The sequence below is a fragment of the Simochromis diagramma genome, unplaced genomic scaffold (assembly GCF_900408965.1).
Source record: "Simochromis diagramma unplaced genomic scaffold, fSimDia1.1 OVJJ01000545.1, whole genome shotgun sequence".
Classification (NCBI taxonomy): domain Eukaryota; kingdom Metazoa; phylum Chordata; class Actinopteri; order Cichliformes; family Cichlidae; genus Simochromis; species Simochromis diagramma.
This window is the reverse complement of record NW_024387371.1, coordinates 2,063,425-2,076,663: the sequence shown is the minus strand read 5'-3', so window position 1 is coordinate 2,076,663 and position 13,239 is coordinate 2,063,425. Positions and strand designations below refer to the sequence as shown.

Sequence of the window (13,239 nt, the reverse complement as noted above, 5' to 3'; positions counted from 1 at the left end):
CTTTGACTCCTCCTACCATAGGCACGACGTTACGGCGAGCAGCACGGAACCAGTGGAAGCACTTTTGTGAATAATAATTGAGGTGGGTGTTACCTCGGAGAGTCATAGCTGTTACGTGTCTGTGGAGTTTAGTCATAGGAGTGAACCAGAAGAGATGCTTAGATAACTTAGTTCTGCTATTACAACAGCAGGGAGAGGAAGAAGTAGGGAGGAATGACTGCTAAGTTTTTCCTTAGCTAGCCTGAGCTACTACTACATGTACGGCAGTTTTTTTCTCTCAGTTACCTCATTTGCTGCTGCTGATCTGCTGTGTTTTGCTTCTCCCCGATGACTTCCTTTATCTCAGCCTGGATTTGGAGTGAAAGGTTTTGGCTTCCTGAAAATGTCACTTGGGCGGACTTGGAGCATCCACCACCTGGCGTGGAGTACCCCAGACTCTGGAACATGCTGTATGCCTTTCCTCTGGCTGCCGTAGTTTACTTTCTGAGACTGCTGTTTGAAAGGTAAAATAGATTTTTGTGTGTCTGTGTAGCGCTAGTTTGTTCTGCACCGGTATGATTGGGCTTCGAGAACTTTTACTTACAAAGAAAAGATTACACCAAACTGCACCATACAAATGTTGCTACATGAACTTTAATATATGAGTCACTCTCTCTGGAGACTAGCAACTCTCTGTGGACCTACTATGTTAACAAAAATCCTGTCACGTGGCTTTTCTTGTGACAGATAATTATAGACTATCTCTTTTTTTTTAACAAGAATACGTAAGAATGCAAGAATTTTTATTGGCTTTTGTGGCAGTTTTATATTTTACTGTGTTTGCATTGTTGTGAGGTGATGACACTGCTGATGAGAAACAGAAACAAGGTTTTTTTTTTTTTTTTTTTTTTTTTTTTTTTTTGGAGGGAGGGAGGGGGATGCAGATCATACATTCTTTCTGATTTGCTCACTAGCTCTTTCACTTCCTGTTTTCCTGTTTTGAATAAAATGTCTAGCGATGGACACTATTCTGTACCAATATTATGCCAATAAACAGTGGTTCTCTTCAGTAGCTCTGTGATTCTGAGTCACTACTTCCAGTCCTGATCCAGGCAGTCAAAACAGATACGCCTTTCCAACCAAATCACTCCTCGTACTGGTTCCTAATCTAGATCTGGTTTATTGCTTTTGCATAACAAAGCTGAAAAGCTGGAGCTGGTATGGTACCTTAATATTAATTACACCTTCAATCTCATTCATAGACTGTATATAAAAGATGAAGGTACACACACTGATGCTACTCGTTGCTTCGTGAAGCATTGTTTTGACACTTTAGTTTTAGAGTTTTTGTGCGGTGCACTCTGATGAACTTTGCCCGTTTTTCAAAGCACTCATGCACTGGCGTCACTGTTCAGTCCTGGAAGCTGCAGTTTATGGCCCCAATTACATTTGAGCCAGTTAAAGAAGCCTTACATGAGTCACCCTCCTTGACAAACGGGATTTTCAAACTGAGCAAAACAAAACCTGATTTGCTGGCTAACTAGACTCTTTCAAGTAACATTTCCGATGGGAGAATCTGGTTAATTAAAGAATCTGTGCAGGTAAGGACGTCTTTACGTAGGAGGTATATTAAAATGACTCCTCTGGCATACTCTGGAATGAGAGAATTACATTTAAGGGAATGGCATTGCACGTTATGTGATTTTTAAACAAGGTTTTCCTCTGTCCAAACCTCACGACTGCACTAAAAGTCATGTTTTTCAGCTTAGTTTTGGTTCATGGAAACTGTCTGAAATTGAGCATTCAGGGACAGCCCTGTCTACTCTGTGCTGCTATTCATTCAAAGGTTTTTTTTCTTCTTTTTTCCGTGTTGTGAAAACTGTTCTAGATATGTTGGGTGTTTTTAGGCTGATGTGTGATGAATTTAATAAACACCGGTCGAGTCAACCAGATGATCCCGTGACACAAATTAGCATTTTGGTAGGCAGAGTATCCTTCCCATACTCTCACATGACGAACTTTGTTTAGGCTGTAGCTCAGGGGTGGCTGTAGCTCAGGTGGCAGAGCAGGTCAGCCACTAATCAGAAGGTCGGTGGTTCGATCCCAGGCTACCTCCTGGCTGCATGCCAAATATCCTTGGGCAAGATACTAACCCCCTGTTTGCCTACTGGTGGTGGTCAGAGGGCCCGGTGGCGCCTGTGTCCGGCAGCCTCGCCTCTGTCAGTGCGCCCCAGGGCAGCTGTGGCTACAACGTAGCTTGCCATCGCCTGTGTGTGACTGGGTGAATGACTGAATGTAGTGTGAAGCGCTTTGGGGTCCTTAGGGACTAGAAAAGCGCTATACAAATGCAGGCCATTTACCATTTACCATTTAGGCTAGGTGCAACATTCCTCAGGATCCCTTCATTTCAGCATTTCCTTGTGTCTCCCCCTATAGCTTCTGTTATGCTTCCTTCGTCTTAAACAAATGTATGCAAGGCGTAACTCTGTGGGCAAACTGTGAAAGCTCCATAGCTCATGTAAATGGTGGAATCTCCTAGCAAATGTTGGATAACCCTCTGTTTTGTTTTGTTTTTCTTGGAGACACTAAACAACTCCCTCTAAGTCTCTCCCTGTGTGAATTTCTCTTCTAATACCATACACTTCTGCTTCCCCACCCTCTTCTTTTTGCCCCTCTGTCTGTGTGTATACAGGCTAGTGGCCAAGCCCTGTGCCCACATACTTCAGATTCAGGCGGGAGTGCCTCGGCAAGCTCAGCCCAATGCTATCCTGGAGAGGCTGTATCAGTCCAAAGCGGTACATAAAGCCCGTGTTTGTTCTGTAGTCTATTACACGTCCCTGTACACACTGCAGCAGCAACATGATGTTATTGCACTGGAACACACTGCCACAGTCATAATGATATGTTCAGTCAATACCTATTGTCATGTGACAGGCATACCTATTGGTTTTGTGGTTTTACAAGGAGTAGAGAGTTATTTTATGTTTGTCCTCTTTAGAGTCCAGATGAAAGGCAACTGGAGGGACTCTCCAAGCAGCTGGACTGGGATGTACGGAAAATACAGAGATGGTTTCGCGTCCGTCGGAACCAGGACAGGCCCAGCACACAGAAAAAGTTCTGTGAGAGCATGTACGTAGGTTTCTACAGGGGTTTCTGCTTTGTAATGTACAAACAATTGAGGGGATTTAACAACGCTAGTCCATGCACGTGCATATAAGCTCCTGTCATATAAATTGTTTTGAAATGCTGCGCAGGCATCCACGGTCCCCAGAGAATTAATCCAATGTGCCTGTCAGCATCTGCTTGAGGACTTAGCTTAATACTTTGCAGACAGTAGTTGTTCACAAGAATTTTCTAGATGGGTTGCCATAATATTTAGTAAAAATATCTCTTAAAATGTATTTTAACCATCTTGGTGATCACTTTTGATACACTCATCAAGTAAAAATGTAAATAGGCCAAATACTTTGGTTTTGAAACCTTACAGATGCCAGTCTAAGTGCTACTTAGTATATGTTAAAATGATCACTGGGAGTGTGCTTATGTATGTAAGTGCCTCCGGTGTATGCTAAATTCGTCTTTCTATTCTTCTCTTTCCTTTCAGGTGGCGTTTCACTTTTTACCTGGCGATTTTTATTTATGGCATCAACCATCTGTGGTCGGTAAGTTTAAAATGTACTTTTTGCCCTCTGCAATACTATTACGGTTCACGGAAGCGGTTCTTATCGTTGGCTCGTAATAGGTGAACCTGCAACAGTATAATGCATGTTTTTGTAATCTGTTTCCTTCAGACATCGTGGATGTGGGATACCAGAGAGTGTTGGCAGAACTACCCTTTTCAGGTTAATATTTTTTCTGCTTACGCATTATATTTGATTACTTTTATTATAAGGAGACTCTGTTTACCACCATAATGTTAACAGGTCAGTTGGTATTGCTACATATTTATCAAAGGTGTGTTTCTTTCACTCTCTCCCAAAGCCACTGAGTCCTGAACAGCACAGCTACTATCTTGTAGAGCTGGCTTTTTATTGGTCTCTGATGTTTTCCCAGTTCATAGACATTAAAAGAAAGGTGAGTCCAACAACAACCGGCCTAACTAACTATTAATAGCCTCAATAAATGCACATTGCCTTTTGTATCAAAGCCAAATCCTTTTTTTTTTTTTTTCTTTTCTTAAAGGAAGCGTGTAGGATTGTATCTTGATTATGTGCTCTGGCTAAAAGGACAATAAAGTATACATTCAAAAATAAGTAGATCACATGGAAATTGGCTTGTTTTTCATGTGTTTGGGCAGGCCACCATTTGATCTTGTTTTAAACTGTGTCTACAGATGTAAACGCTTGAACACAACCACAAAGAAAATTACAGCCTATTTCAAATCTGCCTGCAACATTTCAGGGAGCTTCATTTTTCTTCCTGACTGTGGGCCGTTCCATAACCCTCTATTTCTTCTTTCTAAACTACCCATTTGATGCATTTGTGTGCTGAGGATCCTTTTGCCCTTTAAAAGGGCACCTTCCAGGTCCACCTCAGCTCGTGGGCATTTCCATTTTCTTTAAGCACAATATGATGCAGAATTTAAAGAGCAATTAATAACTGCAAAGCTGTAGTACTATAATACTTCCAGTGCCACGCTTTAGATTTGGGATGAGCTTCATATGCTAAAAGCTGTTTTTATTCTGTGCCACTTGTAAAGGATTTTCCTTACAGGTGATTGCTTTATGCCAAATGATTTGGAGCTCTTCCTTTGTCAGACTTGAAGGAATCCAGCCTTTGTAATGAAAACTTTTTAAGAACGCTTTTTAGATCATGGCATGGTAAGACCGCACACTAAAAGTGAATAATTAAAGAACACAAGATTCCAGATGTCAAAGGTTTAAATAAGAGGTTTAAATAAGAGATTCCTCCTGTTACCACCTAAGCAGGTTCTAATCAACAAATCTGGAACATGTGTTCCCACTTTATGGATTTAAAGTGGTAAATGTAGTTGTGTGACATTGCTAAATTTTGAAATTGGTTGCAGTTGCAGGTTAGGGATAACAGTTATATTAGACAAAGAATATTAAAAATTGAGCTGCCAGGGAATAGAAATAGGGAGCGATCTCAGAGAAGGCTTATGAATGTAGAGAAGGAGAGGGTTGGTGTGACAGGCGGTACAAAGGAAAGGGCAAGATGGGAAAGGATGAGAGATGATCCACTGTAGTGACTGACAGAAGAAGAAGAAATAATTGGATTAGGCATGGCATGGTGCCTCAAAGCAATATGGTTCTGGGCTTGGACCTTGCTAGCCAGTTAGGGCCTTTATGTGTGGAGTTTGCAGGCACAGAGAACACATGCATGGATTTACAATACTGTACGTACACGATTTCCTTCCACTGTCCAAAGACATGCTTGGTTGGATGAATAGCTGGAGTGTGTTAAATAGATGAATGGTTTATTTAATTTGTTTTTGTTCAAAATAAAGTACAAAAATGAGCTACATCAGTGAGGTTGGTATCAGACAAACACAAATTTGTGACAGTCTAAATAAATGTTTTAAGCCTGATAGGGAGTAGGTGGAAGTTTAACATCTATCGTTATGTAAAAACAAACTAAAATGACAAACTGAACTTTATAGACTCTGCATATATTCTCATTAGCTACAGATGTGTGCACATAACACTAAAAATGGACAATAGTAATGCCTACATGAGCAGAGTGAGAACTCAACAGAAAAGCTAAACAACTTGAATTACAAGCTAATTCATCCTCAGATTCACATAGTGATTTGCTTTTACACCATCGTGTGAACTCATGTTTCACTTCTGATTCTCTGCACTGTTTAAAAGTGGGCCAAATGTTGGCTTTTTGAACCATCAGTTTCATCAAAACTTCAGGTTCAAATACACATGACTGTTCAAATACATGTAACTCTACGCCCTACGCTGCCATTCCAGTATTTTCACTTTGTATGATAAACTGCATTCTTGCGTCCATAATATCAAGTTAATATGCTATTATTTAATGTGCCAGTAACATGAACGTCTTCTCTACCTCATTACCTTTCTTTTGTTACCTACATTTGTTTTTCTGATGGCAGGATTTCGTGATTATGCTTGTCCACCATCTGGCTACCATACTTCTCATCACTTTCTCCTATGGCAACAACATGATAAGAGCTGGCAGTATGGTCATGTGTGTGCATGATGCATCTGACATCTTCCTCGAGGTAAAGTAAATCTTTTAGATTTTTAGATGTTAGACATGATCCTGGTAAAGAGGCCTCTTGGCTTAACTCAGCAAGGCTGCCCGTGTAGGTATCCAACATGTATGTAAACACAGCTAGGAACACAGAAGCTGTGATGTGAGATACTTGTACTACCAGTTTTACAGAGAAACAACGTATTGACATTACAGTAACAGTGTGACAGTAGTGTATATTACAACAGTGGGTTTTATTCTTATCATTCTTATTGTTGTTATTATTATTATTATTATTATTGTTATTATTATTATTATTAATCCCTAATGTATTATTTATTCCTAAGGCAGCCAAGATGGCAAACTATGCCAAGTACCAGAGGCTATGTGATGGCCTCTTTGTCTTCTTCAGCATAAGCTTTTTCATCTGTCGACTTGTCATCTTTCCCTTCTGGTGAGGAAAAACAAGAGCTTTCTTCCTTATATTTATTGTAAAACTCTTGTTATCTTCTCACCTGTTTATTACTATTTTCTTAACTGTTATATACAGATACATCTGCTAAAAATCTGCATGTTTTTGTTGTAGGATTATTCACAGTGTTCTGGTTGAGAGCTGGGAGATTGCCGGGCCTTATCAGGGCCTGGTGGCTATTGAATGGGTTGCTGCTGGTCCTGCAGTGCCTTCACATCATCTGGTTCTACCTCATCATGGGCATTGCCATCAAAGCCATTTTCAGGGGAAAGGTTAGTTTTGGGATCGGTTGTGGAAATTGATTTTCACATTTAACCAAGGCAGCTGGGTTTCCCTCCCCTCTTGTATCCTGTCACATTTTGTCAATTTCAGTATATGATACTAAGGCTAAACTGTGCTATTGTTTGTAATACAGCCACATTTAATCTAGCACCAAGATCCCTCAGTATCTCAGTTTTTCTATCATGCTAATCAGATAACATTAGCAATGATGTGACCATGGTAAACATTACTCGCTTAACATCAGCTCAAATTCATTAGGGTACTTATAGTCTCACATTGGAGCTAGCATGAGGTTCAGTTTCTAAGCCATGATTCATAACTAGTAGTTAAACTAATACTGCTTTTACAGGTGGCGAAAGACGATCGCAGTGACATAGAGAGCAGCTCAGAAGAGGAGATTTGTAGCAGTACAGACCCAAGCCGGAACCAAACCCTCAAGGGCAACAGTCGCACCAGTAACCTTAATGGAGAAGCTCATGACCACTGAGTACCAAAGAGGGGATATTTTATTTCCAGTGTGGCCTTCATTCACCAGCGTGCCTGTGAAACCCACCGTGTCACTGTGACCTTCTGAGAAGAACTGTTGCCCACTCAGAAAAATGTGTTTTTCAAACAGAGGGAGGACCTGAACAGAGGAACTCCAGTGTGGCATACAGACTTTTATAGTGTGAAGTTTACATCTGCTGTTTGCTTACAGGAGTGGACAGCAACGTGTGTTTGTGTGTGTGTGTGTGTTCTTAAAGTTACACTAAACAGCACCAAATGGATGACTGCTCACACGGCTACTGCTGCATATGTACATGTCAATAATTTCTATTTTGAAACTTGGTAAAATGTTTGACTAATGAAAGAAGAAATCACGTCATTTGCCTTACTGAGTTAGGCTTTAGAATACAATTCCAAATGCCAAAGATGTCCTGATTAAAAAAACCCAAAGATTTCGTAATAAAACATTTGCATCAAATCCAGTGGTGATTTTCTTTCATTCTTTATAATGTAATGAGTGTAGAATGAAAACTACTGTCTTGACTGTGAAAACTATCTTCACACATTGCCTTATTTCATATGATGAAAGCATAACCATAATAATTTAAATATATTTTATTGGAAGAGTAAATGGTAGGAACATTTTGGAACTGTTGGGATTCATCATATAAACATGCGTACGCGTTACAACCTTCCTGTGCTCACTGCTGTAGCAAGCAAAAATCTCCATGAGTAACTTTTATAATAATCAACAATAATACTTAGAAAACAAAACTTAAAGTAATTTTTAAGCAATCTGAGTCAAGCTTCTTCAGTATATTATTTTCGTGCACTTATCCAACATCTCAAAAAGGTCTTCGCTGAAATCATTGTACTTCAGGCTGAAAGAGTTAGAAACAACAGCAGTGGTTAGACACTTAATTTTCTTTCGTGTGCCCGAAAACTCTGTTGCACACTCTGGCTTAAGCGTTATTAACTAAAGTGAATCGCGCTTACTTCATCTCCTGCATCCCGTGGCTGTCCTGCATGACTTGGACAAGTGCTGGGATGGAAGCATCGGTCAGTGAGTTGTTTCTCATTTCCAGCTTCTTCAGTGTCTTACTGGCTCTTATTGCAGTGCACAAGTCTTCAACGCAGGCATTGGTCAGCTGGGTCATTTCAACACTACAAAACAAACAGACCAACATTTAAATGTAGTGGACTATAATGTGGTGATTATGATCACATCATTTTTTTTCAACTCACTCCAGCTCTTCCAACAGGCAGCTTGGGTGTGCAACAGCATCCCAGAGATGTTTAACCCCTTGGTCTCCTACTTTATTTAAACCCACGCTCAGGGACTTAAGTTGAGAAGTCCCACTTTTCAGCACTGAGCCCAGTTCCTCAAAGACCGGTCGAGTTAACTCACATCGTGTCAAACTGTAGGGTGGGGCAAAGCACACAATAATGCTGTTATCTGAAATTCAATAAATATTTGAGAAAGGTGGTGCTCTGTCACTAAAAAGTTAATACAAATGAGTCTACCCAAGTTTTTCTAAAGGGCAACCAGGCCGTCGCAGGGCTTGGCAGAGCAACAGCGCCCCCTCCTGGCCCAAGTCATTCACTGACAGCTCCAGCTCTGATAGAGTACAGTACTCTGACATTAAGGCCTCCTTCAGATGAGAGCAGCATGCGCCTGTCAGCTGGCACGTATAGAGACTAAAAGAAAAGTTAAAAGGCAGAAAAATATGTAGGGATGTGATTTTTGTGTTCTTATATTTTACATTTAAAAAAAAAAAAAAAAAATCTACAGATGCAGTTTTATTTAAACAGTCTTACTTGAGGCTCTGTAGTTTACAGAGTGGATGTTGCAGGGATACGCACAAAGCCTCCACTCCGCTGTCATCCATCGTGTTTCGTGCCAGTATCACTTTTTTCAGCTCTGATTGTCCAGAACGCAAAGCTGCAGAAAAAACCTTCATGGACGCTTCAGTCAGATCACATCCGTCAAGCCTTTCAATAAACAATAATTATGTGTGTATGTCAGTGATTTATATAAAAGCAGACAGGATACAAAAGTTTTAATGAAAACTACACTATTGAAGTACATACTTGAGTTCTTGAAGTTTGCAGTGAGGGCTATGCAGTGCGTCGCACAGTTTTGCAAATCCCTGGTCCCCAATCTTATTGAATGACATTACTAACAAGCATAGCTGAGAGGTGCCTGAGGTCAGCACAGAAACCAGGTCTTCACAGCTTTCCTCTGTCAGATTGCAACTTTGAAGACTAAAACCCAAAGCAGGTAAATCATTCTTCCAATTTTAAAAACAAAGATTGCTTTAAAAAAAAAGGGCCATTCTTACCATAATTCTTGTATCTTGCAGTCTCTGAGTCCAGTGCAGAGGATTTTGAACTTTTCGTCACCAAGGCGGGAGTAAGAGAGATCCAGCTCCGTGGTAATTCCTCTGTTGAGAGCTGAAGCGAGATGAGGAACAGCCCCAGTACTCAAAAAGCTTCTTTGCAAGCTGGCGGGTGGACAGCACAGTTTAAAGCAACAATCAATGCACTTTGAACATATGAATCAAATGATGTCAATTTTATCTAAACCTGTCTTACACTATCTTGAGTGATAGACTCATAGCTGGAGCCAGGACTTCTGCCATCTCTTCTGTTAGATTCTTTGTATTGTACAGATTCAACGACTTCGTCCCACCAAGGCATGTAACCACATAACTCCAAGGTACACAGTCTTGAAGGGTCAGGCTGCCATAGCTGAGGCCTATTCGTGCTGAGGAGTTGATGATCTCCTTAACCAAGCTCTCATTTTGAGCTTGATGAAGCAGGCGGAAGCATCTATAGTGCTCGTCTGCATTATATCCCTGCAGTGCTTCCTCTGAGCTGCTTTTAAACCACTGCTTGAAATCTTTGACCCGATCAGGGTTGAAATCTCCCAGGAACTTCTCCAGTGGTCTGCGCTGAGTTGGTTCAGAAAGCCCTGAAAGGAAAACATCTAGAAACTTTGTACCATCTTCGTGCTTCTTCAGTATCTTCTCAGCACTCGTATACGTCATCTTGCCCAAAAAGAAAGACAATGCCAGGATGAACTCCTGGATCAGCTGCGAGTGGAATGAGAGCACACATGTATCAGACTCCATTTCACCATCTACTCGCAGGAAAGTATCAACTGAGGTGAGAAACTGTTGAAAGCCAAAGGAATACATCTGCGCTTTGGTGCAGCTCAAATGCTGCTCAACAGAGCAATGAGAAGCCATCCTGCCGAGGGCCAACACCAGCTCTGTGCCCTCTGCTTGACTCAGCCAGAGCGTCTGGATCAAGCCAACCAGGATATCTACAAACAGCTGAGATAAAGTCTCGGGAAGTTTTCCTCCAGAATCAATAAGAGGCTTGTAAACAGAGCAAACTGTCCAACAAAATCTTGGAGATGTACAGAAATCATAAAAGCCCAGAGACCTCTCCATGTGCATAAGTGCTTTGTTGGCAGCAGCAGCATCTGTAAAGAAGCAGTTTACGAAAGCTTTTCTTTGGGGCTTCAGAAACCCTAACACTTTCACCTGGGAACCGCTAAGAAACTTCAGATTCGCCGTTGGCCTGGTGGCCAACACAACTGCAGCTCCTTTCAGCAGAGATCTGTGAAGCAGACTGGCCACTAAACAGTCCACTGAAACTGCCTGGGTCGGGTGACAGCAGAGGGTGAGCACAGAGGGGTCCAGGCTGTACTTACATTCATTCAGACCATCAAAAACAAACAGCACATCCTCGGGCTTCTGCAGAACCAGATGTATGGACTGAGGAGGGAAATAGTGGTGACAGCGTTGGATTAAGGTTTCTAAAGAGAGTGCATCTTCACAAGCATTTAAGTCCTTGAAACGGAAATGGAAGACATATTCAAAGTTCTGTAGATGTACACCCTTTGCCCAGTCCACAACGAGCTTCTCCACAGTAGTGGTTTTACCTGATCCTTCTGAGCCTATCAGGATAACAGTTTTGTTCTCACCACTCAGGGCTGTGTGGATGGCTTGATCCACGGTGGGCAAGTTTTCCTCTCTCACTTCGCCTTCTGCAGAGAGTGGGGATATGTACTTATTGTCGTTTATGACTCTGAAAGGCAGGTCTCCACCAAGGAGCGTAGGAGTGCCCTTTGACTTCAGGATATGAATTAGCACGGAGTCTTTGTCCATTGCGTTAATCTCTTTATGTATAAACTAGAAGACAGAATTAAACAATTTGGTTAAAGCGTGCAAGAACAGGCAACATATCATCCGTGTCCACAAATAATTTCCAGTGTGTTAAACTACTTACCAGCTGTGACAACTCAGCTCACGTGTTTACAGAAAAGTACAATAAACACAACTAGAAATAGTTGCCTTGGATACGGTGCTTTTGGAAAACAAACCAAAACACACGAGCGCAGTGGCTCTTCTGTGGTATACTGGTAGAAAAAAAAAAGGAAAGAAGAAGTCACACCCTAACTAATTCCTCAAGCCAGTCCTCTTACGTTGTTTTGGGTTGTATATACGAGACATTACGGTAAGAGAAACTGAGACGCGATTTCAAAATAAATACATTTTAACAATAATTTTAAATAAATACATTTTTAAATATAACAAATTTACTACTATATTAATTCTTAATTATACAAACATTTAAAAATGAAGATTTCTAAAGACTTGTAAAGCCGTAACAAGTAAACTCGATGTTTCCACATACTAATTTCTCTTTATGAACCGTACACCCTCACGGTGTAAATCAGTGTCAAGTTAAGAACTTTTATTACTTTCTTTGGAATCACATTCACCGGAAGATTGCTTTTATTTTGAAATCATATCTCGGGTTCTGTTACCGTAATACCCAGTATAAAAAATAACGCAAAATAACAGGAGGGCTGCCATGATCGCAGTTAAATAGCGGTTAGCTGAAAGTAGGAAGAGCGCTGTGGGATTTCAAAATGCATCTGTGTCTTACAGACGGCAGAGCTTGACCAACTCTTCAAAACATTTACCTACTTGTGTTTTTTAGTATATGTATTTTGTGCTGCTTAATAGCTAATAATGTATGTTTACTTTTAAAAAACAAAGGTTTTCCCCTCTTTATTTTTGTTAGCATGCTTTTCAAATTCACATATCAAAACAAAACCTACATATGTTTGGAAAAAATATATAAATATACAATATAGTATTATGGGTGTTAGAATTACACTGGTGTGTATGGGTGTGTGTGCTTGAGCTTCAGTGCATTAACTGATGGGTGGACAGTCAACTCCAGGATTTTCTGATAGAGAGCAGAATTCAAATTTCCAATTAGCCATCAAGGTCCTGAAGTTCAAGTTTGCTTCATTTTTAGAGGCAGGTAGGTTTGGATAGCTTTCTCTCTTAATACATGATGTGAAGCATAAAAGTGTAACAAAAAACAAAAAACCCCAAACAAAAATAAAGGGCCCAAATTCTTTTTTCCCTGCACTGTATTTTTAGCTGGCTACTCAAACACAGTCCATCCAGCTTGTGGCACTCGAGTCCACTCAAACCGGTCTGAGACTTATGTGAAATGCACCAGCTGCACTGAGCTGTAGTTAAAAAAAAAAAACTGTGTTGAAATTAGACTTCCCCTTTGCAATAAGCTCTTTCAATTGATTGCATAATAGGTACAAACTTTAACAAACCGACCTGTTGCAACAGTGTCATCCTGTTACAGTAACACAGCTGAAGTGAGCTCCTTAAAACGACTTGGACTATACCTGTGGCAATGACACTGAAAACACCTCAGTTTAGAGATTTAAAGTTGTGACCCAATATTTTTGGGTCCATCTAGTGCATATTAAAAAAAATGTAAAAGCTTTGAAG

At 40.6% G+C, this 13,239-nt stretch overlaps 1 protein-coding gene and 1 pseudogene across 1 annotated transcript; one reads left to right on the top strand and one right to left on the bottom strand.

Annotated features, from left to right (window-relative positions):
• The first annotated feature begins 95 nt into the window (after positions 1-95).
• LOC120719090 lies at positions 96-7,884 on the top strand (annotated as a pseudogene).
• A 117-nt stretch (positions 7,885-8,001) lies between these two features.
• On the bottom strand, positions 8,002-13,200 carry si:ch73-233m11.2 (NACHT, LRR and PYD domains-containing protein 12). Its single transcript, XM_040007976.1, has 10 exons — positions 13,063-13,200; positions 11,702-11,831; positions 9,998-11,604; positions 9,745-9,906; positions 9,494-9,667; positions 9,221-9,394; positions 8,927-9,100; positions 8,648-8,821; positions 8,399-8,566; positions 8,002-8,283 (listed from the first exon to the last, which is right to left on the bottom strand). Exons 3-10 carry the CDS (start codon positions 11,578-11,580, stop codon positions 8,214-8,216), a joined length of 2,679 nt encoding a protein of 892 aa, XP_039863910.1. The 5' UTR covers positions 11,581-11,604; positions 11,702-11,831; positions 13,063-13,200; the 3' UTR covers positions 8,002-8,213.
• Between the last annotated feature and the right edge of the window lie 39 nt (positions 13,201-13,239).